Source organism: Patella vulgata, chromosome 3 (assembly GCF_932274485.2).
Source record: "Patella vulgata chromosome 3, xgPatVulg1.2, whole genome shotgun sequence".
NCBI lineage: Eukaryota > Metazoa > Mollusca > Gastropoda > Patellidae > Patella > Patella vulgata.
The window spans coordinates 75,944,064-75,967,418 of NC_065881.2; the positions used below are offsets into that span (position 1 = coordinate 75,944,064).

Here is a 23,355-nt window from a genome sequence, read left to right on the forward strand (position 1 = left end):
AGAGTGGACGTTAAATCCCATTTCTCTCTCTCTCTCTTAAACATGCATTACGTAGGAGCTAAATATGCCTATTACAGGTCTTCCTTCCGGCCTTAAATGTTATCTTAATTATTAATTAGACACTAATTAACTTACCAAGACCATAATCAACTCTTGATGCCATCGGATGCCTGCAATATTTAGTGGATTCAAATACGTTTTCTGGTGGATGCGGTTACCGTAAAAATGGATAATCGAGACTTATTATCGTAACAACGGTAGAGGCTAGAGTATAATTCAATGGCTAATATCTAGGCTCCTAGTGAAGTAATTTGACTGAAATTTTCAGTATATTCTCTTTTCATTATCTATTTTTTTAACTATTACAGCAAGAACTGTCAGCTACTTATCTAATCTTACCTAATGCTGCTTTAATTAGAGACAAGCTTTCTTAACTACCAGTTACTTTGTGACTGGATAAACCTGACTAATTTACACACAGCCTTAAATGGTCATGCTTTTCAGGTCACTAAATGGAATATAGGTTGCCAGGCAACAAACCACATGCTCACAGAGCTAAGTCATCCGAGCAGTCCATAAGGGTTGCCACATATATTTTCTTTTGGTGGTAATGAAAACAACACTTTAAAGATGCATTATGTAAGATTCAGATAAAGAGCTGACAGTTAAAAAAAAGATAATGAAAAATAAATATACTGAAAATTTCATTCAAATGACTTTACACGGAGCGAAGCTTAGTAGATTGTTTATTATCGAAGCAATGGTACGGGGCCACTGAGACAAAGTCTTGATTATCCATTTTATCGTTAAAATTGTTAATAAATCTTGCAAGTGTTCAGATCCATTTAAATCTCTGCCATCCGATTGTCTAGAGAGTTGATTATAGGCTTTTCATGTGAATAAATATCTAAATAATAGATTAAATAACATTTGAAGCCAAAATAAAGACATGCAATAGGCAGATGTAGTCTCACACATGCATCTTTAAGTAATTATCAGAATCATTAGAATTTGTTTGGCTTCTATCTAGTTCTTCCCTATGGTATATGTTTATTATATTAAATATGTAATATGATGTGTATAACTTTAGCCTCTAGAAAGGCCACAGAATTTTCCGATGAAGTCACCAAGGGCCATAACCATTGGAAATACCCAAACTGACCTGAAAGCAGATTATCCAGAAAAGTGTCATACTTTATCTATGCTACAAAAGTAATGACTGAAGAAAAAAAAGGATTCAAAACCAGTATCTCTCATTTGAAATTGTTGATTTGCATTACAATTGGAGGTTAACTCATTTTTAGTCTCATCAAGATTGCAAATCTGTTCAGAAAAGTGTGTGGGTGTGCTTGTTGGTCTGGATCTCCCACTCATACAAACACCCCCACTGCATACCCTGCCTTGTAAATAAAATCAATAGACATACATTGCCAAATAGCCTACATAAAGATAAAAATCAATATTAAAGTAGCTAAGTCTCTAACTCAATATCATCCAAAGAATTCGGCTCTGAAAACACGAATTATTTGTCAATTTAAATCAACATTGATGTTGTGATCTTACCGGGAAAAGATGGGCTTATGATATCCATTATTTAAGACAAAATAAACGTTTCACCATGGGTACACGAATCCTGTACCATAATGCGTTTCAGCGCTATTTGTAACAAGAGACTCCAAGAACGAGGCTAGACATATTCCATGAGTCATGTCAAACGGTTATGCCATTTTCTTATCTGGAAAGCATACGTAATAAATACTATCGGTGTAGACTGGAATAACCAGATGCTAGAGATTTCCATTCGATTGAGATTTCTGGCAAATTTCGTCAAAGATAACTGATTAGAAATTACAGTAAAAACAGAAACAATTGAATGTAAATCAGTTTATATGCATTCATATTACATTAATGTATGTGCTGCGACCCATTTGTGTCAATTTCTAGGTACCAAATATTAGCGATTTAGCTCCATTAACACTCAATTGTAAGGATAAAAACTCTCTGACATAAAAGGGCACGGTTATCTATCTCACTTATGCTAATATATTACATTGGAATATACATACATCAGAGACAAATGAGAGAAAAAAAAATTGATTTCAACATAGACATTATTTGACGTCAAGAATCATAGAATCAAGTCATGTGTTGGTGACAAAATACAAGACATACTGGTACATTTATATCAATATCATCTGTCTCTTTATAGAACTGAGACAACCCTTTTTGTAATAAACTAATTTATTCAGTACGATTCAATACATCAATTATTAGGTTTTTTGGCATGTCAGCACCAGTCTTGCTATATTGTGCAAAACATACAGCGATCAATCATCACAAATTATATCACAAATTATCAGTCATTCCATAGTTTTTTTAACTGATTTATTTTCAAATGTATTAATTTTTAATATTAACTTTGTTTTGTAACCAGACTCCTATTTGATGTACTACATACATGTACCTGATACCACCTTGTAACAATACTTCTATAAATTACATACAATGTTAAGTGAAAGCTGATGTAAGGGAGATAAATCTGCTTATTAAAGCTTATCTTGATCAAAGGAGACCGAGAGAGAGAAATGGGGTTTAACATCCACTCTACACAAACTAGGTCATTTTGGGACTAAAACATGGTTCAATTTTATTTCAATAATTCGCTTGCGAGTAGGGGTCTTTAGTAGTGGGAGGAAACTGGAGGACCCGCAGAAAACGCATGGCATTGGATAGATGACCCTACTCCTTTTCATGTACAACCAGGGAATCGAAAGCCTGCCAGTTGACTCAACGACAGACCTTATGATACAGCGCGCACATGCTAACTATTCGGCTATCCTACCGCCCCGTCAATAAAGGAGACAGAGTCAGAGATGTACTTTTGTTCAGTGTGCACTTATATTATCTTCATATTTATTTATTTATTTAATTATTTCCTCTCCGTCAACAGTATGTCAAGGTCACAATAATAGCCTATTATAAAACATGCTGTAGTATTTGTATTCATTTTCATGGGGAATGCTCACTATTCCGTGGGTTCATTAGTCCACCGATATCTACTATTAGGGTTAGGGTTGGGTTAGAGATAGGGTTAATTAGTTCACCAATATCTACTATTAGGGTTAGGGTTGGGTTAGAGCTAGGGTTAATTAGTTCACCGATATTAGGCTTAGGGTTGGGTTAGAGCTAGGGTTAATTAGTTCACCAATGGGTTGGGTTAGGGTTGGGTTGGGTTAGGGTTAGGGTTAGGAGTGTTGGGTTAGGGTTAGGTTTATTGATACCCATATTTATAGTATTTCTTATAGCGGAAGACTAGTGAACCTCTCTCATTTTCATCCATTCTTGTTGACACATATATATTTACAAGTAATGGACATCATGGCCCTAGAGAGACTAGATGATCAAGATAACTTTACCAAGTCTCTAGGTACCTGTGGTAAGTTTGCTTGAATTTAACCCAAGTAAGACAAGCTTCATTATCTAGACATTACCTATTTAAAGTAAAGGCTGAACTAACTTCAAGTTGGAATCAAATTAATCTGTAAAAAGTTATTATTTCTAAATAATGTTTACAGGCGAAGGAGATAGGAACATCATAATGTCTGTGGTAGGTAGCGTACAAACTGAAATCAATGTCATCCAATCGTAATATCTTTTAGATATGGGCTCACTGACCATGGCACTGGATCACTAATAACTAACAAGGAGGATCCAAGTTGGCAGAAACAAATTTTCATGTCAGTAGTGAAGGACAGAGGGCCTGGAAAAGAAGAATGTCTTCCCATAGTAGTTCAGATGGGATAAAAAATAACCACTGACATTTGGATTGGAATTCATTAATTCATATTATTCTGATAACTAAATTATAAGTTAAAGAGGTTTAAATAGTTTCTACAATAACTTCCCCACCCACACACATACCCTACCCCCCGCCCAACCCCACCCATACACACACACACGCACACACCCATACACACACAATATAATATATATCCTTATAAGAAGAAAATCTAAATGAATCGTTTTGCTTTATAAGAAAAATCTGATACATGTAGTTGAATATTATAAATTCAATCATTAGTCTACACAGGACCATTCTCGATCAATAAAAATACGGCCCAAACAGAAGCTATTAGTAATAATAGCAACTTATTAATACAACTCTGATGACAATGCTTAGTGTAATATTTCCTACAGTGCAGTATTTGTCTTATATAGTTCCTTTAACAGGACTTCTTTGTCTTATGTTATCACCATGGTAATATCTACCGGATGTAACTACCCTGCTGGGATTTAAAACCACTTGACAACAATCCTTGTGACAAGCAGACGTGAAAATCTATCCCATAATACATACATAAGAGATAGAAAGTGGGTGGTTATTATTCCATGTGTTACATGATTTGTCAAATAAAGTACACATGTAACAGCTTGTTAATAAAATACTGAAAATCACTTTCTATTCAACACATTCATAAAAACTTCACAGTCTTCACCAAATATAAAATGAAATGGGGATTAACGTCCTACTGTTCTGCTCCTACTGGGCTCTTGATCACAAACTATATAACCCCTGCTAAACTGTTCCAGGCCTGGAAATAAGGCACCTGTCACAGACATTGTCAGGCACAGATTCAGGCTTTGTCAGGCACATACCGGTAACCCCTAGTGCCTGTCATTTTGTCCGGCACTGATTTGTCTTTTTTATTAATATTATTAATACATGTCCGGCACAAAGTTGAAAATGTCAGGTACTATTCCATTAGTGCCTGACATTTTGTGGTGCCTCCATTACCCCATAATGCCCAAAGCATGTGTTTATTTGCTTGATGGTTAATCCAGCACTGATAAAATGCCCTAAGTTTTGTGTTGCAGTGATGTTTAACACAAGTGAGATGCTGAGTCGATTTTTCACAATTCTTTTTTATGTTTTTTTTTGTCGCTTCAGTATGTAACCTGTCACTCTTAATTATCCATGTCACACATTATCCATAGGTACACAAACAGTCTTAAATTGTTTTGGTCCTTATTTTGATCCACATCAATATCGTGATATACAACTGTTTTATTTCTATATCAATTATACATCTATCCTGTTGTTTTCTTGGTAAATATTGACCTGGTTATAAATTGTGATACGAATTGCATAGTAGTACCTGAATCGCAATATGTATCATGACTGCTGTGGCAATACCCAGCATTACTAGTGAGTCAGTTTGCATCAAAGATGACATATCAACGCCTAGCCTGTCATTTGAATCCAGCATGCTACTACACTGGAAGGGTAATAAAGAGAAATGAAATGAAATAGGGTTTAATGTCCTACTGTTCTGCACTGACAGGGCTAATGAAGACTAGTCTCTATCATCCAGAAGAATATTCTACGAATAATAGGTGTAATCAAAGTGTAAGGGAGGTAACTAGTTCTAAAACAAAATGAAATTAATTTAAGAATGCAATTTCAGAAAATCCATTTGATTGCATTGCAGGTTCAATATCCAACACTCTTAAATTTTTTATCGTAAAATTTCTCTCTTCAGGACCCATATCTATGGGGTTTTTTTTTAATTAATCCTACGATTCATGTTTGTTTATAATAATGCAAGAATTATGGGATTTATTGCGGGAAGGGGGGCAACTCTTACTTGACTTGGCTAAAGATACTAGATAATGAACCACATAAAACAAAAACCTCCCGGTTACGCATGGGCTATGGAACTTTTCGTTAAATATTGACAAAGGTCCCAGACCCTCCATACGTTGAAGACTAGGAGGTTCTGGGTGACTAAACCTAATGAAGACATGCTACTACATACATGAGAATAATGATGTTTCAGAACTAACATATATGTTATAGTTTTATGTCAATGAGTTGCATGTGTGCCAAGGTATTTTAAAAATAGAAGGAAACTGGAGTACCTGGATAAAAACCCAAAAGGTTCTACAAACAACCCTACTTCTTGTCAAAAACAAATCTGGGAGCTAACCATGACTTGCCTTGGTAAAAGGCTTAATAATTTACCAGAAAGCATATCGATATTTGAAATACATGGAAACAGGCTAGATTCATGCGGGTGGTTTAGATGAACAGCAGGCTAATAAGCCCAATTTACACTTGGCCACGATAAGCGTGACGTTCTCGGCATTATACCTGGCCACAATAAATTTCAAGAAATTGACCCAGAACCGTGCCAGGCACGCCAAATATGGAACTCTTCATTCCCTATGCAAATTACCCAGATGAAAACAATTATGGCGGTTGATTCTGCTTGGGCAGCCAGTTTGACAGAACTGATGACAGAACTGTTCAAGTTTGCAGGAAAAATGGTCAAGGTTCATTTGGCGCATGCGCAGTAATCCGTACTGAGAACCGTTCTCAGACCGGATTGTGTTTACACTATCAAAATTTAACCCTGCCGTGCCAAATTGGCATGGTAATCAGTATGGCACGCTATGTTTGACCGGTTTACACTACAAAAAGATAGGTTGCCAGGCAACGAAACATACGCCCACAGCAGCTAAATCGTCCGGGAAGTCAACAAGAGTTGTCGCATATTTTTACTTTTTTCGGTAATGAAACATTTATGATACACTAAAATCTGATTAAGAGCAACAACTCAGAAAACCATTAGAATTTGTTTGGTTTTTATAAAGTTCTACCCCATGCTAACGTTTTGTATACAAAACTTTTAATACTGTATCATGAATTTAGCTGTTCCAAGTCATAAAAATTCATTGAAAATCAATATACTTGTTCGTCTAAAGATCTTCAACTCTGTGTATCAATCTGCAGTCAATTGGATATTAACTTTGGCTTCTAGAGCGTCCACAAGATTTTTCAAAGTGATCAAGGGCCATAACTTTGGCAGTAATTATCAGAAATCTTTGAAAATCAATAGGATTCTTCGCTTCGTGACCTCAAACACTGTATAAATTTAAAGTCAATCAGATATTAACTTTAGCCTTTAGAGCATCCACAAGGTTTTTTGAAGTGATCAAGGGTCATAACTCTGGCAGTAATTATCGAAAATCACTGAAAATGTATAGACTTCTTCGTCTCATGACCTTAAACACTGTGTATAAATTTTAAGTCAATCGGATATTAACTTTAGACTCAAGAGCGTCCACAAGATTTTTTGAAGTGATCAAGGGCCATAACTCTGGCAGTAATTATCGTAAATTGCTGAAAATCAATAGGATTCTTCGTCTCATGACCTTAAGCACTGTGTATAAATTTAAAGTCAATAGGATATTAACTTTGGCCTCTAGAGAGTCCACAAGATTTTTTTGAAGTGATCAAGAGCCATAACTCTGGCAGTAATTATCAGAAATCGCTGAAAATCAATAGGCTTCTTCGTTTTATGACCTTAAACACTGTGTATAAATTTAAAGTCAATTGGATATTAACTTTCGCCTCTAGAGTGTCCACAAGATTTTTTGAAGTGATCAAGGGCCATAACTCTGGCAGTAATTATCGGAAATCGCTGAAAATCAATAGGCTTCTTCGTCTCATGACCTTAAACACTGTGTATAAATTTAAAGTCAATCGGATATTAACTTTGGCCTCTAGAGCGTCCACAAGTTTTTTCGAAGTGATCAAGGGCCATAACTCTGGCAGTAATTATCGGAAATCGCTGAAAATCAATAGGCTTCTTCGTCTCATGACCTTAAACAATGTGTATAAATTAAATGTCAATCGGATATTAACTTTCGCCTCTAGTGCGTCCACAAGCAATTGTGGACGCCGGACCGACGGACGGACGGGGGCGACGACAATATACGACCACATTTCAATGTGGGCGTATAAAAATTAACCGTGCCAGGCATGGTATTGTGCCTGGCATGCTTAAAATTTGTAATGTACACAGGGTTATATACTTCATTCGAATCTATCAATAGCCTTTACTACAGTCAAGATGTACAAAACAACCAAACTGTGTTCTATTTCCCCAGTATAAATCTATTGATTTTGATCGATTAGATGCAAAGCCACAACTATATCTTATAATAAATACAGCAGTTTATCATGATTAATGATTCATTTAACCTAGTAATCTCCCTTTGATGTTTGATTTATATGCTTTTATTAGTGACATGATCTATCAATAACTCATCACATTTAAACATGCCACACATGTACAATATTAATAGTACCAGACTACCAGCGAATATATGATGTATCAGGTGCATGGGTATATATTATTCCATTTGTGGCAATATTGAGGAGAAAAAGGTAGAATGAGGAAGAAAAGATACATGACAAAAATGTTGTTTCTCTTTGAAAAAAAAAATAATCTACATCCTTCATCTATGACAGCAGATTATCGTCCTCATTTGCATGGGGAGGTTCTACCCTGATTTCCCCATGACAGTTGGACAGGACGGAGAGCCTTTCAAGGAAAAATTATCTGTTTTTTTTTCAGATAGTACGCAAAACTAAAATATCAAGGGTAGATAATCTCCTATTAAAAACAATTAACAGATTTTACTCAACAACTCTACTGTTTGCTATGTGGACTCCATCGAAATAAAAACAATCAAAAGATTTTACCCAACAACTATAAATTGTCTTTAGTGGATGTCGAATATTGAGAATTTATTTTCAATTCGTCATAACTTTGTAAATATTGAAAGGAATTAAACTATTTTTGGACTGATATTATTTTCAGAAATTCAAATTTCACGCTATTATACTTCACAAGGGATAGAGAGAGAAATGGGGTTTAACGTCCACTCGAAACAAACTAGGTCATTTCTGGACTAACATATGATTTATTTTTTTTTCAATAATTCGCTTGCGCGTAGGGGTCTTTAGCAGTGGGAGAAAACCAGAGGACCCGGAGAAAACCCACAAGGTTGGACAGACAACCCTACTCCTTGTCACGTACAACCAGGGATTCGAAACCACGCCAGTTGACTCAATGACAGACCTTATGATACAGCACACACATGCTAACCATTCGGCCATCCAACCCCCCTCTGTAATATTAGTGGTTTTAAGAATTGAATACATACATACCTTTATAAGCAAGCCTTTTAACAGATAATTGTTATTTAATTGTACTCTGGTATATGTTCTCTCAATTCAAAACATTTTTACCTAATTATTCTTTGTAGTTTTGGATATAATTCATGCTTTTGAATAGCAAACAGTAAAACATTCCTTTCGTAGCGACAATAGGCGTTACAAATGAACGTAGTAACAAAGTTTGAACTTAATATGTAAAATGATAATTACTGCACGTACACCATCAATAATTGGGCTAAAAAAATCATGACAATGGAATAACGGTGATTATTTTCTACCTGTTAGAGAAGTACTTAGCTGATAAAGCTCTATTAAACTTAGTTTAAAAGTGTCAGAAGGTTTGGATTCCTTTTTCTTTTTTTCGTACTTTAAAAAACTTTAAAGGTGCATTTTTAAATTCAAGACAACATTTAAAAGGTTAATCTATGTACTTAAAGATACATTATGGGAGATTAGATAAAGAGCTGGCAGTTCTCACTATAATAATTAAACATCAGATAACGTAAAGGGAATTTGCTGAAAATTTAAGTCAAATTGATCCACTCTGAAACAAGAGTTTAGTGATTGAATTTTCGGCCTAGCCTCGATCATTATTACTAAAGTCGGTACGATAAAAAACATAGTCTCGATTATCCATTTCATGATTAAATCAGGAATGGAAGTCGAACAGCAAATCGGAACCTAATCCAATAAACATTGCTGGCTAGCGATGACATCGAGAGTTGATTATGGTCTGGATAAGTAAATTAATGTCTAATTAATAATTTAGATAACATTTCAGGCCTAAAGAAAGACCTGCAATAGGCAGATTTAGCTCTTGCATAATTTATGTTTAATTTCATGGGGAAAACATATTGAAGCTATTGGACATGTACACTCGATGTCGATGACGTATTTTAATTATAATCTGATGGGAATTTCTACAATTTAAAGTGATAATTTCATATTTTCTAAGAAAGTCAAAACATAATTATGTCTATGTCTTTTGCTCAATAGGTTATCAACTCACTATTATACGAACATGGGCATTATTTCGCACCCTTAAAGATCATTGACACAGGAAATAATAACACAATTACCTCCCTTGTTTTCCTATTGCCTCCATGCATTAGCTACCTTCAAACGTTGGAATTTGAAGTTGAAAATGATATTTTTGCCAATTTCTCAGCTGGCAATAGTGAATTATAGGAGTAATAGGATTATTCTTTAACAAGGTAGGGCGGTTTATGGATACCATCTATTTTAAGGCTTTATTTTAATAAATTTTAAAAATATAACTTAAAAATATGAAATTGTAGCTTTAAACCCCGCACAATTGCATGGATAGTATAAACCATGGATGCTGTCACGCCAATAAAGTATATGACGGTCATGTCCTACGCAAGTTGACAAACGCCTGACCAGAATATTCCCTAAACTGACATCATGATATGGGAATATCTATTGAATTTATGGGGCACTCAATGAAGTAATTACAAAAAGATGGAAATTCCTACAATTTGAAATGAGACTATAAACTGACTTTTTTGGAAATTACGTATATGGGGTACCATATTTCCTAACAAGATGAACTATCAAAAAGTAATTGGGATTTTTTGGCCCATTTAAAAACTTTTCCATTTGCTGCTTATATGTGTATATAAGATTTTTTCCCATCAAAATAATTTTGCACAAAAAAAGTTTAACTCACCAGTTGTCTGCATTGCATGATGAGGTATTTGTATAACTCCTGTGGTTGCAGTGATATATTGTGGTTGTCCCTGATGACTCTCCCCGTTGTGATAATGGTCAGAGGTCAAATTATTTTGTTGAGGAGATTCCTGCCTGATGTTCGAATTCCCTCCATAACCAGACATGACTACTCAAGGTTCTGCAAAAACAAAATAAATATGTAACAGTTTTCATGATTTACCGGGCTGCAAAGAACCAGTATATGAAAGGGCCTTTCTTCGATCCAACATATGATCAAACCATTTGATGATCTATCAGGCCTACATATATAATTGGAGAGCAATTTTATGCTCTTAAAATATCAATCATAATGTCAATTAAACTTTTTTTGCTGTCAATCAAATCGCATCAGTACTTCAAAAGACCTCAATTTGGTAATGTAACATGCAAAGGCTTATAAGGTCATGTCAATCGTAGCGCTCGTCATCTTAAAGAGAACAATCAACAAAAGCAACACGATGTCTCATACGTCGTTAAAGGGGCCTCGACAGCTATTTGACAGCAAAATGTTAAATTTTAATGTTTCAAACGGTTAATTCCAAAGTACGTCAGTGAAGGTGGCACCATGGTCTAACATATGCACTCTAAACAAAGGTACTTTAATGAAAAAAAATTATAATGTAAGTTATAATGGCCATTTAAAGTTAACATTGGTTTCTATTGATTTCACACAGCTATCTTTATGTAGTACTAGAAGGTCGAAATTCACCCAGGAGTCATATCTCTCCAAAACTGGAAGTGATAGGCCATCATCACCCACCAGGCCTATGTTACTTCCCAGTCAGTGCTACTCCTATACACCAAATTTCAGCCTTGAGACGGGTATAGTGTAGCCACCAACCCTGAACAGACAGACAGACAAACAAACAAACAAGATACTAGTTTCCTCCCACTGCTAAATGTGAATTATTGAATAAAATTGTATCATATTTTGGTATTGAAATGATCCCTCTCTCTATCTCACCAATCCTTCATTAAGGTTTTATATACTGGATGTCCTCAATGACATACATAAATTGTAATATGTGAACAGTCTGCTTTTTGTGTCCTTAACTGACCTTTATATTTTAATATCTGTATGCATTTTGTCAGGGGTGAGAGAGAGACCGAGTTTGTGGTGTTGGGTTAACATCCACACAACACAAACTAGATTATTTTGGGACTAACATATATGGGCTGAAAACCTTGCCACTCAATGACAATGACAGATCTTTTGATCTAAAGTGCACATATTAAACCCTACTATCCACCCACCCCTACCCAACCCCCCGATTTTGTCATATAGGATTTCTCAAGAAGTCAATTTTCCTGCATAACCTCTGCATGTCTGGCTACAAGAGACCTACTTTAACTTGACATGCCACAAAAACACACTGATCTAATTTCACTCATTGACCTCTTTCAATTCATCCTGGGGCTAACTACTAATGACTACATAACCTGGCACAAGATAATCAATACAAACTTTATTTCTAAATCAGACAAAGAGACAAAACATGTATATAATCTGCCTATGGTTATAATTAAGCAAGCAGTAAATATGCTACAGTATACATGATACAACAGACACAATCTTATCTTTTATTAATATAAATATCAGATTCATGGAAACTTGTTATATAGGTTCCTCCAGATGGTGGTGGTGGGGTGTGTGTTACAATTCACAATTTAATGTCACAAATTGGGGGGGGGGGGTAACATTTTCACAATTTAATGTCACAAATTTATCATACACAACCGGGTTACAGCTACTGAAGTTTATGACTGTTTTGATAAGGGGGAGCCACAGTGGTTAAGTGGGTAAGACACTGGCTAGCTAGCCTGGAGGTCTCGTGTTCAATCCCTGCATTGGTTGAGAAAGTTCATCAGGATTTTCCGATGTGGTTTCCCCTTGTCAGTGGTGCAGGACGGAGGGCCTGACAAGGAGCTCTGTGTAGTTGTTCGAATGGGACAAAAAAAACACTGAGGTCCTGTGAATACATTGGCGTGTACGTAAATGTATCCCTTGGCAGTTGGAATTTGATATAAGAATAGGCCATAGTGCCGCTGCCTCTGCAAAATTTCCCTCATAGCACACTGTATGGCGGATGCCTGTCTTCCTTAGCCCAGTCGGAGCAGAACAGTAGGACGTTAAATCCCATTTCATTTCATTTTGTTTTGAAAAGGTAAATATCTTTGTTTTCTTTGGTTGTGCAGTGGAAGTTTTGAGATTTTTAAACTATAGCACAAGTAGTCTCTCTGGGGTTATCTAGTGATTCTTATTATAAGCTACTTAGAGCGGAGTTAGTTGGTGGTCTGCGGGGACAGAAGATTTTTAAAAGTTCTGAAAGGTTTCCTTCATACTGGTTGCTAAAAGAGGCCTTTGCTTGCTTTTTCTATTACTGTTAGCTTATTATTCTATCCAGTTACTAAATTCTACTAAAAATATCTTTTCATAATATTGTAGTGCACAGGGGATTCAGTCAGATACTTAAAGATATATTATATGGGAGATTCGATAAAGAACTGCAAGTTCTTACTATAATAGTTAAAAACTAGATAAAAAGGGAATTTGCTGAAAATTTCAGTCAAATTGATCCACTCTGAACCAAGATTTTAGCGACTGAATTTTGGGTCTAGCCTCGATCATCATTACTAAAGTCGGTACGATAAAAAACAATTTGGATTATCCATTTTTTGATAAAATTATCAATGAGCGTTAACAGCAGATAGAATACTAATCGAGTAAATTTTGCAGGCTAGCGATGACATCAAGCGTTGATTATGGTCTGGATAAGTTAATTAATGTCTAATAAATAATTTAGATAACATTTCAGGCCTAAAGAAAGACGTTCAATTGGCAGATTTAGCTCTTACATGTTTAATAATTGGAGTCATTAGACAAGATTCAGTACATTTAACCATGCACATTATTTTAACTAAGATAAATGTCCAAGCCTAAAAACTGTAATTTTAACCGAACAAAATGTCAAGTACATATGAAATCTTATCAGTATCTATATCAGTGCTGGGTTCTCCTGTTTCTTCCCACTGCTATAGACCCAATCGCACAATTATTGACATAAAATTGTATCATGTTAGTTTCAAAATTACTTATTTGAGATTTTTTAATGTAAATCGCTATATGAAAAATTAATTATTATTATTATTATATTAGTTTGTGTTGACTGTCAAGTGGATGCTTAACTCTCTCTCTGCCGATAGAGAGAGAAATGTGGGTCAATGTCCACTCAACACAAACTAGGTCATTTCTGGACTAACATATTTTTCAATTTTATTTCAATAATTCGCTTGCTCGTAGGGGTCTTCAGCAGTGGGAGGAAACCAGAGTACCCGAAGAAAACCCACGAGGTTGGACAGGTGACCCTACTTCTTGTCATGTACAACCGGGGAATCAAAACCACGTCAGTTGACTCAATGACAGACCTTATGATGCAACGCACACGCGCTAACCATTCGGCCATCAAACCCACATATTTTCCAAAAATCAAATCTTCTGAATCAATGGATGACCTAATTATGAATGATGGAATATATTTTCAAACATACGCCCACAGCAGCTAAATCGTCCGGGCAGTCAACAAGAGCTGTCGCATATTTTTACTTTTTTCGGTAATAAAACATTTATAATACACTAAAATCTGATTAAGAGCAACAACTCATGAAGTAATTATCAGAAAACCATTAGAATTTGTTTGGTTTTTATAAAGTTCTGCCCCATGCTAAAGTTTTGTATACAAACTTTTAATATCATGGATTGAGCTGTTCAAGTCATAAAAATTCATTGAAAATCAATATACTTGTTCGTCTCAAGATCTTAAACTTTGTGTATCAATCTGAAGCAGTGATGGGATTTCAAAATTTTAGTTGTCGGACATTTTCTTCCCGAAAATAAAGGGACATAACTCTTATCGTTATTTAAGCAGGCGTTTTCAAACCACAATTAAGAATCACTTGTCAACAAAATATTCAAATTCATACGTAATAAAAAAAATAGGTGCACCTCGTTATTTTTCAAATTTAATTCCCGTACGGTATTCAAATTTATGTCAATAATATTCCTACAAAATTACATGACATCGTAATACCATAGAATGAAAGTGTGCCGACTACTGCCCATCCGTATACCGGTTTCAAATTCCCCCAAAATTACCATATTTTTCGGGTCATAAGTCGATACATTTTTCAGCGAAGTCCAGCATTCGTCTTATACTCTGTTTCGATTTATATACGGAAGGTAAAAAAATGACATTCCGAAATTTATTTGACTGTAAACCGTAGTAAACGTCGCTCTATAATACAACGAGCGAGTGACACCAACTGCTAAAAAATCCCATTCGACTCTAAGCATGCGCTCTCGTCTAAAACAATTACCGTAACTACTTACGTTATTCCAATCAAAATATTCTTCAACATTTTTTAGCGTGTTTATGTATTTATTTAAAAACATAAACCCCATTCAAAATATGATCATAAATCCGACAATATGCCATCAAAACAGAATCTTTTCTCCCGACATCAGACGTATTAGATTCGGCACGTTTACACTTCTTAATTCCACGTGTCTCGCGAGATTTCTACTTTCATTTTGCGTAACTACTTACGTTTTTCCAATCAAAATATTCGTCAACATTTCTTAGTGTGTTTATTTATTTATTTAAAAACATAAACCCCATTCAAAATATGATCATAAATCCGACAATATGCCATCAAAATAGAATCTTTTATCCCGACATCAGACGTATTAGATTTGGCACGTTTACACCTCTTAATTCCATGTGTCTCGCGAGATTTCTACTTTCATTTTGCGTGTGTGTGTAATAGCTTTATTTAACTTCGGCTTCCACTGAAGAAATATCCCAGACAAGTTATCGGACACAATTTATATTGATTTGGGGTGTTATATACAATTAGGATATGTGACATATATGACTAATGTCTACGGCCGACATCAAGGAGATTAAAACGTGAGACAATGGAGAAATCACGGGTTAATCACATAGATAAAGTTTATTGGATTGATATATAGTCTGACAAAGGATGGGCAATGACTTCTGTTCAGGATTGAATTGATGAATTGTCCGACAAAGAATTAAGTCAGTCAATCAAGGCAGATTAAGTAGTTAATCAAGGTATGTGTATAGACCGTATAAAACGATAAATACGTTGATCACTTAATTACCTAATCAATCCAGCCTATTATCAACGATAATCGGGTTGAATGGTAGTAATACACTCAGTACACTATATTAATTTTGGAATTTTGAATATTATTTACCATGTCTTGATGTCCGATTCGGCATATTCCTGGTTGGACAATTTACGACGTTTGGAAAATAGCGTCGGACATGTCCGGAATATACGGGCAAAATCCCATCACTGATCTGAGGCCAATCGGATGATAACTTTAGCCTTTAGAGCATCACAAAGCGATCAAGGGCCATAACTTTGGCAGTAATTATCGGAAATAGTTGAAAATCAATAGGATTCTTTGTCTCATGACCTTAAACACTGTGTATAAATTTAAGGTCAATCGGATATAAACTTTGGCCTCTAGAGCGTCCACAAGATTTCTTGAAGTGATCAAGGGCCACAACTCTGGCAGTAATTAATGGAAATCGTTGAAAATCAATAGGTTTCTTCGTCTCATGACCTTAAACACTGTGTATAAATTTAAAGTCAATCAGACATTAACTTTGGCCTCTAGAGCGTCCACAAGATTTTTTGAAGTGATCAAAGGCCATAACTCTGGCAGTAATTATCGGAAATCGCTGAAAATCAATAGGTCTCATGACCTTAAACACTGTGTATAAATTTAAGGTCAATCGGATATTAACTTTGGCCTCTAGAGTGTCCACAAGATTTTTCAAAGTGATCAAGGACCATAACTCTGGCAGTAATTATCGTAAATCGCTGAAAATCAATAGGCTTCTTCGTTTCATGACCTTAAACTTAAACACTGTGTATAAATTTAAAGTCAATCGGATATTAACTTTGGCTTCTTGGACGTCCACAAGATTTCTCAAAGTGATCAAGAGCCATAACTCTGGCAGTAATTATCGGAAATTGCTGAAAATTAATAGGTCTCATGACCTTAAACACTGTGTATAAATTTAAGGTCAATCGGATATTAACTTTGGCCTCTAGAGCGTCCACAAGATTTTTCAAAGTGATCAAGGGCCATAACTCTGGCAGTAATTATCGGAAATCGCTGAAAATCAATAGGTTTCTTCGTCTCAAAGACCTTTTAAAAACACTGTGTATAAATTTAAAGTCAATCAGATATTAACTTTAGCCTCTAGAGCGCCCACAAGCAACGACAATATACGACCACATTTCAATGTGGGCGTATAAAAATACATAATCCTTTGATTTTTCTAGTTTTTACTAGGACAAGGCATTGCCCTTTGGCATGAAAAGCAAAACCCTTTCAAGCTAATAATATAATGTCAAACTACAAACCAATAGAAATGAAGTTAATATAGTGCACTGTGCTCAATTGAACTTACAATCTTTTGTTCTTGCACACAAAAGCCTATTTATTTTATTCTTAAGCTCCTTATTTCTGAAATCCAATATGGTACAGTGTGCTATTATTATTAGCTAAAAAATTAACAAACGGTCTGATGATTTAAATTGCTCAACAGCTAAGAGTACATGGATTGTGTACTGTATTCACTATAATGCAGATGTTGATTGGAATCTATAAACGATTCCCAACCTCCAATAATTGAAACTAAAGTGAAAAAATACCCTCAAGTCTATATACCTATAATCTTTTTAATGTAAATTTCTATAGAGCATGTTTTTGCCATTATGTGCATCTTTTGAGCCATAGATTTGCTGCAATGTTCGTCATTAGGGTTATACCGATATATACCAATGCATGAATACATGTACAGGTCTATCAATATACGTGTGACCAAAACAATGAAACCTACTGATGTCTTAAATAAGCTGCACTCAATTTTCAATTGAAGGGTGTCATAGGGCGTTAGTCAGGTACAATATGAAACATGAAAATAATGGAAACTAATGTTTAGGTTTGATTTGAAGATATAAATAAGTTTAACACAGCTAGATGTATGTTTGAAAATTCAAGAAAGCTTGACCACAATTTGGACATAAATCTTTATGTCCTGTATGGCAATATGTATTGTGTATCATCTTGCCATATTGGCACAGACATGCTGATATTTCAAACACACATCGTAATAAGTTTTTCTATGCTTTAAGTGTACTATTATATATGGACCGCAGCACTTATGATTACCTTTCTTCCATTTTGTCAAGGGTAACTTTTCCGTGCATGTCAATTGTGTACACTGGGGAAAAATTTAGATTTTAGGGATTGAACTGTAGAATTATCTGGAGAGGAGATGCTTTTATAGGGCATTTTACAACAATTTGTTATAAACAAATGAACATTATTGTAATTTCAAGATAACTGTTTGAAATTTGAAGACATTATCAGGCTGTTAAGCGGTTTATTTTTAAACTAGTTTAAAATTGCCAGTGTTTTTAAGACTGGGTAGTGCAGCATTCACGAATACTATAAGCCAAACCAGTTTCATTATTTTGACCTTGTTGGTTTCTAGTTAATTACGTGTGGGCACATGTCTTCCTTTTGCCATGAAAATAACTTACTGAGCGTACCCAAGACGAGCAATAGAGTTTTCAAAGATAGGTTGACAGGCAACGAAACATACGCCCACAGCAGCTAAATTGTCCGGGCAGTCAACAAGAGTTGTCGCATATTTTTACTTTTTTCGTTAATGAAACATTTATAATACACTAAAATCTGATTAAGAGTAACAACTCATTAAGTAATTATCAGAAAATCATTAGAATTTATTTGGTTTTTATAAAGTTCTGCACCATGCTAACATTTAGTATACGAAACATTTAATATCATGGATTTAGCTGTTCAAGTTATCAAAAAGACCTTAAACTCTGTGTATCAGTCTGACTGAAGTCAATCGGATGATAACTTTAGCCTCTAACATTTAATATCATGGATTTAGCTGTTCAAGTTATCAAAGGACCTTAAACTCTGTGTATCAATCTGAAGTCAATCAGATGATAACTTTAGCCTCTAGAGCGTCTACAAGATTTTTTGAAGTGATCAAGGGCAATAACTCTGGCAGTAATTATCGGAAATCGCTGATAATCAATAGGCTTCTTCGACTCATGACCTTAAACACTGTGTATAAATTTAAAGTCAAGGTAGAGAGCTGGGGCTTTTAAACTGGTTTATTTGTACCATCACCTCATTCAGATGACAAAGTAAAAGTGGTTTTAGGATCTGCAGGGTACTGAAACAAGTTCAACTTGAACGTCTGAAAGGCATATATATGGCATATATATATATATACATGTATGAAATGAGACATGACAAAATGGTTTAAGGACCTCCAAGGTACTGAAATAAGTTCAACTTAAAGAGAGAGAGAGAGAAATGGGGTTTAACGTCCACTCGACACAAACTAGGTCATTTCGGGACTAACATATGGTTTAATTTTATTTACATAATTCGCTTGCGCGTAGGGGTCTTTAGCAGTGGGAGGAAACCGGAGGACCCGGAGAAAACCCATGAGGTTGGACAGGCGACCCTACTCCTTGCCACCTACAACCGGGGATTCGAAACTACGCCAGTCGACTCAATGACAGACTTTATGATACAGCGCGCGCACGCTAACCATTCAGCCATCCAACCCCCCCAAGTTCAACTTAAACGTCTGAAAGGGATATATATATATATATACATATATATACAGTGGACTCTGTCACATCCGATCTCTGATCACTCCAGATTGCTGTGACATCCGGTATGATTTTCATGTCCCGATTTATTCCCTTATTACTTCAGCCAAAAAATCGCTGGTAAATCCGAATTCTGTATGTTCCGGATTCCGAAATCAATCAGCCGTCCCGTCACATAATTTCCATTGAATCGACACCGTATAATCCGTACTTCAAACGGTGGGTGTGAAGCATCCAATTATCGGTGAGATTAAAACTCAACGGGTGTGAAGCCAGAAAAGATTAACAAGTAATCACCAATCAATTATCGGTGAGATTAAAACTGTGTTGATTACTTTGATCGGTAAAGCAGTGAACCCGAGTTGTTTTAAGGGAGTGGACAAGATCTACCTGCCAGTCAATTGGTCGGCCAATCGCAAAGCTTGGATGACAGGTGCCGTTTACTTTGATTGGCTTGAAAAACTGGACATAGAACGACAGATTATAAATGACAATTGACTGAAGAGGGGGACGATGAAGAATATACATTAACGACAGACTTGACCTATTCAAAATTCCTACGCATGCTCAACGACATTAAACACTTCGCACTGATTAAGGACGAAAAGATGATCGCAACAATTCATTTGTTAGAAGATGTTGCCTAGGACTCCGCCTTACGATATGCTTCCGGTAATCTTAACTAAGCAAACTACTTTAAACGATTACATGCATCGATATTTATAAATATATTGTACGCATGCATTGATATTACATGTAAACGATTTTATGAATATATTGTACGCATGCATTGTTATTGTTAATTATTTAATATAATAAAATTTTGAAAGTACAGAAAAGTTTATCATTTATAAAGGGAATAGTATTCTGGTGATTCGAAGCTACAATATAAAATTACTTCCGGTTTTCGAAGTTACAGTATTTCCGGTTTTGGAGAAAACTTGGTATTACGAAACGCTGTGTGATCCGAATTATTGTAATGACCCCGCACGATGTCGGATGTGACAGAGTCCACTGTACATGTATGAAATGAGACATGACGTTATTTAACCTTCCATTTAGCTGCAATATAATGTAGACAAAAAGAGATGTGTTTTCCAGGAATTATTTCAAAATTGTCTGGATTAAAAAGCTATTTAATGATGTACCCAACAATCATTGAGTCTAATCTATGCCATGTATCACAGAACGTTATTTCTTCTTCTGTTATCAAAGAAATTATAAACTTTCGCTGATGCAATCTCCATTAAATATGTACGTCATTAATAAATGATAACATTCTTTGCCTCGATTGGCAGACAATACAGTTTATATATCTCTTACGATAATCAAAACACATGCGGCTTTGATTTATTAAATGGAAAAGGCGATTCATTAAATTTTGAACAACCCAAAATCAATAAAATTTAAAAAAAAAAAAAGAACAAGAACAGACGTCATTGAAGTCTAATGCTTATTGATTGATATATTTTTACATGTATACAAAATTACAAATGCACTTTTGGTTCGACTACATTCTTTTTTTTTTGGTATTGTTCCAAAAAGGTATTTGACATATTAAGATAATAATCAGTGACATACACAATTAACAACTTTTGTTCGTGTAATTATTCAGTAATAATTGTTGACACACATTTGGAATCAACACCATATACATGATGGTAGGTTGGGCTACAATTACACTTGATAACATTTTTAATTTTGTTCTGTTATATATTATAATAACCTCTTTCAGACTAGTTCCTGGTACGCTAAATGGGGAACTCTTCGCAGAAAAGTGAATTTCAGTCCTTCATATGCATGTAACCTGGATAAAAACAAATATGGTAGGCAATCTGGGACCAAAGTGACATTGTTAGAACAAATAAAAATTCCAAAATAGCTAAATTTGACCCTTTAAGGTTTCCCTGCTCCACAACTTTTTAACTTATTTGAACAAATCTTAACAAGAATCACTCAATTAACATACCCATAAAGTGGTTTAGGGGTACACAAAAAAAAAAAAAAAAATTGCTCAACTTTGCACTATTAAGACCACCCCTCCCCTATGGGTTCAAGCATTGTGTCTTTGGTTGAATAATATAATCTAAATGAGCAAGAAAAGCAGTCTAAAATATGTAAATCAACTCCTTCAAGGTTGCTTTGGATCCAAGAAACTTTACTTGCAGTATCTCTCAATCAAGTGATATAATATACCAAATTTGGTTGAAATCAAATCAAGAAGTGGTCTAAGATACATAAATTTGTCCAATCAAGGCGCCCCTGCCATAGACCGTCAAGCAGTTTCATTTGAACTAATATTAAATAACCACAACCTAAGCAACATTTGTAACAATTTTTATCCAAATCCACAAATGTTTAAATTTGCCCCTCTAAAATGAGCCTGTCCTGCTTACCCTGTATGGGGTCTGTTCCTCATGTACATCTGCAACAGTCTTAAATAAATAGAAGTTACCAGGTAATGAAGCTCACCCCTTGATAGTGTCCTTAATGTTAAAATCCATAAATAAATAATAAAATATGATGTGAAAATGCACCAATTGGAGTACAGTATAAACTTATGATACATAGCTAATAACAAACCACACCTGCTGTCTAGTATAAGAATATCACTCTGTGACAAACTGCTAACCAAATTAAAACTTAATTAGCAATCTTTATAAATTGTACTGCAAACCACTAATCAATTGTCTGTAGCTAAGACTACTTTGAAATATAAGTCAAACAAGTACAAGCGTACCATGGAACAAAAATGTAGCATGACATCAACACCCCCTTACGGGATTGTGACATAATAATAAAGTATGCCAAACGGTGCACAACTTGTCCAATTTTTCGAAGAGCGTCTGCCCCAAAGAACAAAATATGTGGCACTTGGGGGTCAGTTTCTAATCCAAAAATTTGCCTCGTTGACAACATTCTTTACTAGTATTGATTGACCCTCTAAACTACCAAATGATAATTATCCATGTCAATTTTATACACCTATGATTAAGATGGAGCCTGTCTTTATTTCAGTGTCCAAAAGTCATGCTTAGACCACCTTCTTGATGCAAGATTTTCCCATTAACTACTTTGAGTGAAATTTTGACAATGATCAATTGTGTTTTTCAAGCAGAACAGGCTTTCGCAATAGCCAAACCTGTGATGGAAAATATCATCTAATGAAATTAAACAGGTATTATGCAAGAGTTATATCTGCCTATTGCAGGTCTTTCTTTAGATTATTTAGACATTTAGTTTAATCGAGACTTTGTTTATTTTTGTAACAATGGTAGCAATGACAATCAAAGACTACAAATGAATTGCCGAAAGCTAGGCTCAGAGTGAAGTAATCTGACTCAAATTTTCAACATATTCCCTTTTCATTATCTATTTTTTAACTATTATAGCGAGAACTGTCAACTTTTTATCTTATTTTAGCTAAAACCACTTTAAAGTAATCTCTTTTCCCAAATATATAGCATGGAGAGAAAAACAGGCAGTTACAAATTGAAGATTATATGTCCATGTTGTCGGTCCTAATCATATTCGACAAATCTAAATAAGCACGATTTGGAAAATAGGAAAATATTAACAATGGATGGACAATAAACATCTGATTTGACATAATCACTTCAGGCCTAAGATATCAGACACATTTATGCCGTAACAAAAGAAATTATGGATATACTTATTTTCGAAAACAAAAGGGATTTCATGAGATAAGGTGGAACTAGAATTCTCATTTGCTGACTTCCCCCCTCCCCCACAAACCTCTTGATGTACCAATTTGATCTAAACAACTCAAAATATACCATGTCTACCAAATTTGACTTAAATCCAACAAGTGG

At 35.1% G+C, this 23,355-nt stretch overlaps 1 protein-coding gene across 2 annotated transcripts in view; it reads right to left on the reverse strand.

Annotated features, from left to right (window-relative positions):
- LOC126816677 (ataxin-1) overlaps positions 1 to 23,355 on the reverse strand; it is a 123,945-nt gene that overhangs the window by 84,837 nt on the left and 15,753 nt on the right. For both annotated transcript variants that reach the window (XM_050543403.1, XM_050543402.1), the window contains one exon: positions 10,719 to 10,898. In XM_050543403.1, coding sequence (XP_050399360.1) covers positions 10,719 to 10,884 — 166 coding nt within the window. In that variant the 5' untranslated portion in view covers positions 10,885 to 10,898. The remainder of the gene's footprint in view (positions 1 to 10,718; positions 10,899 to 23,355) is intronic.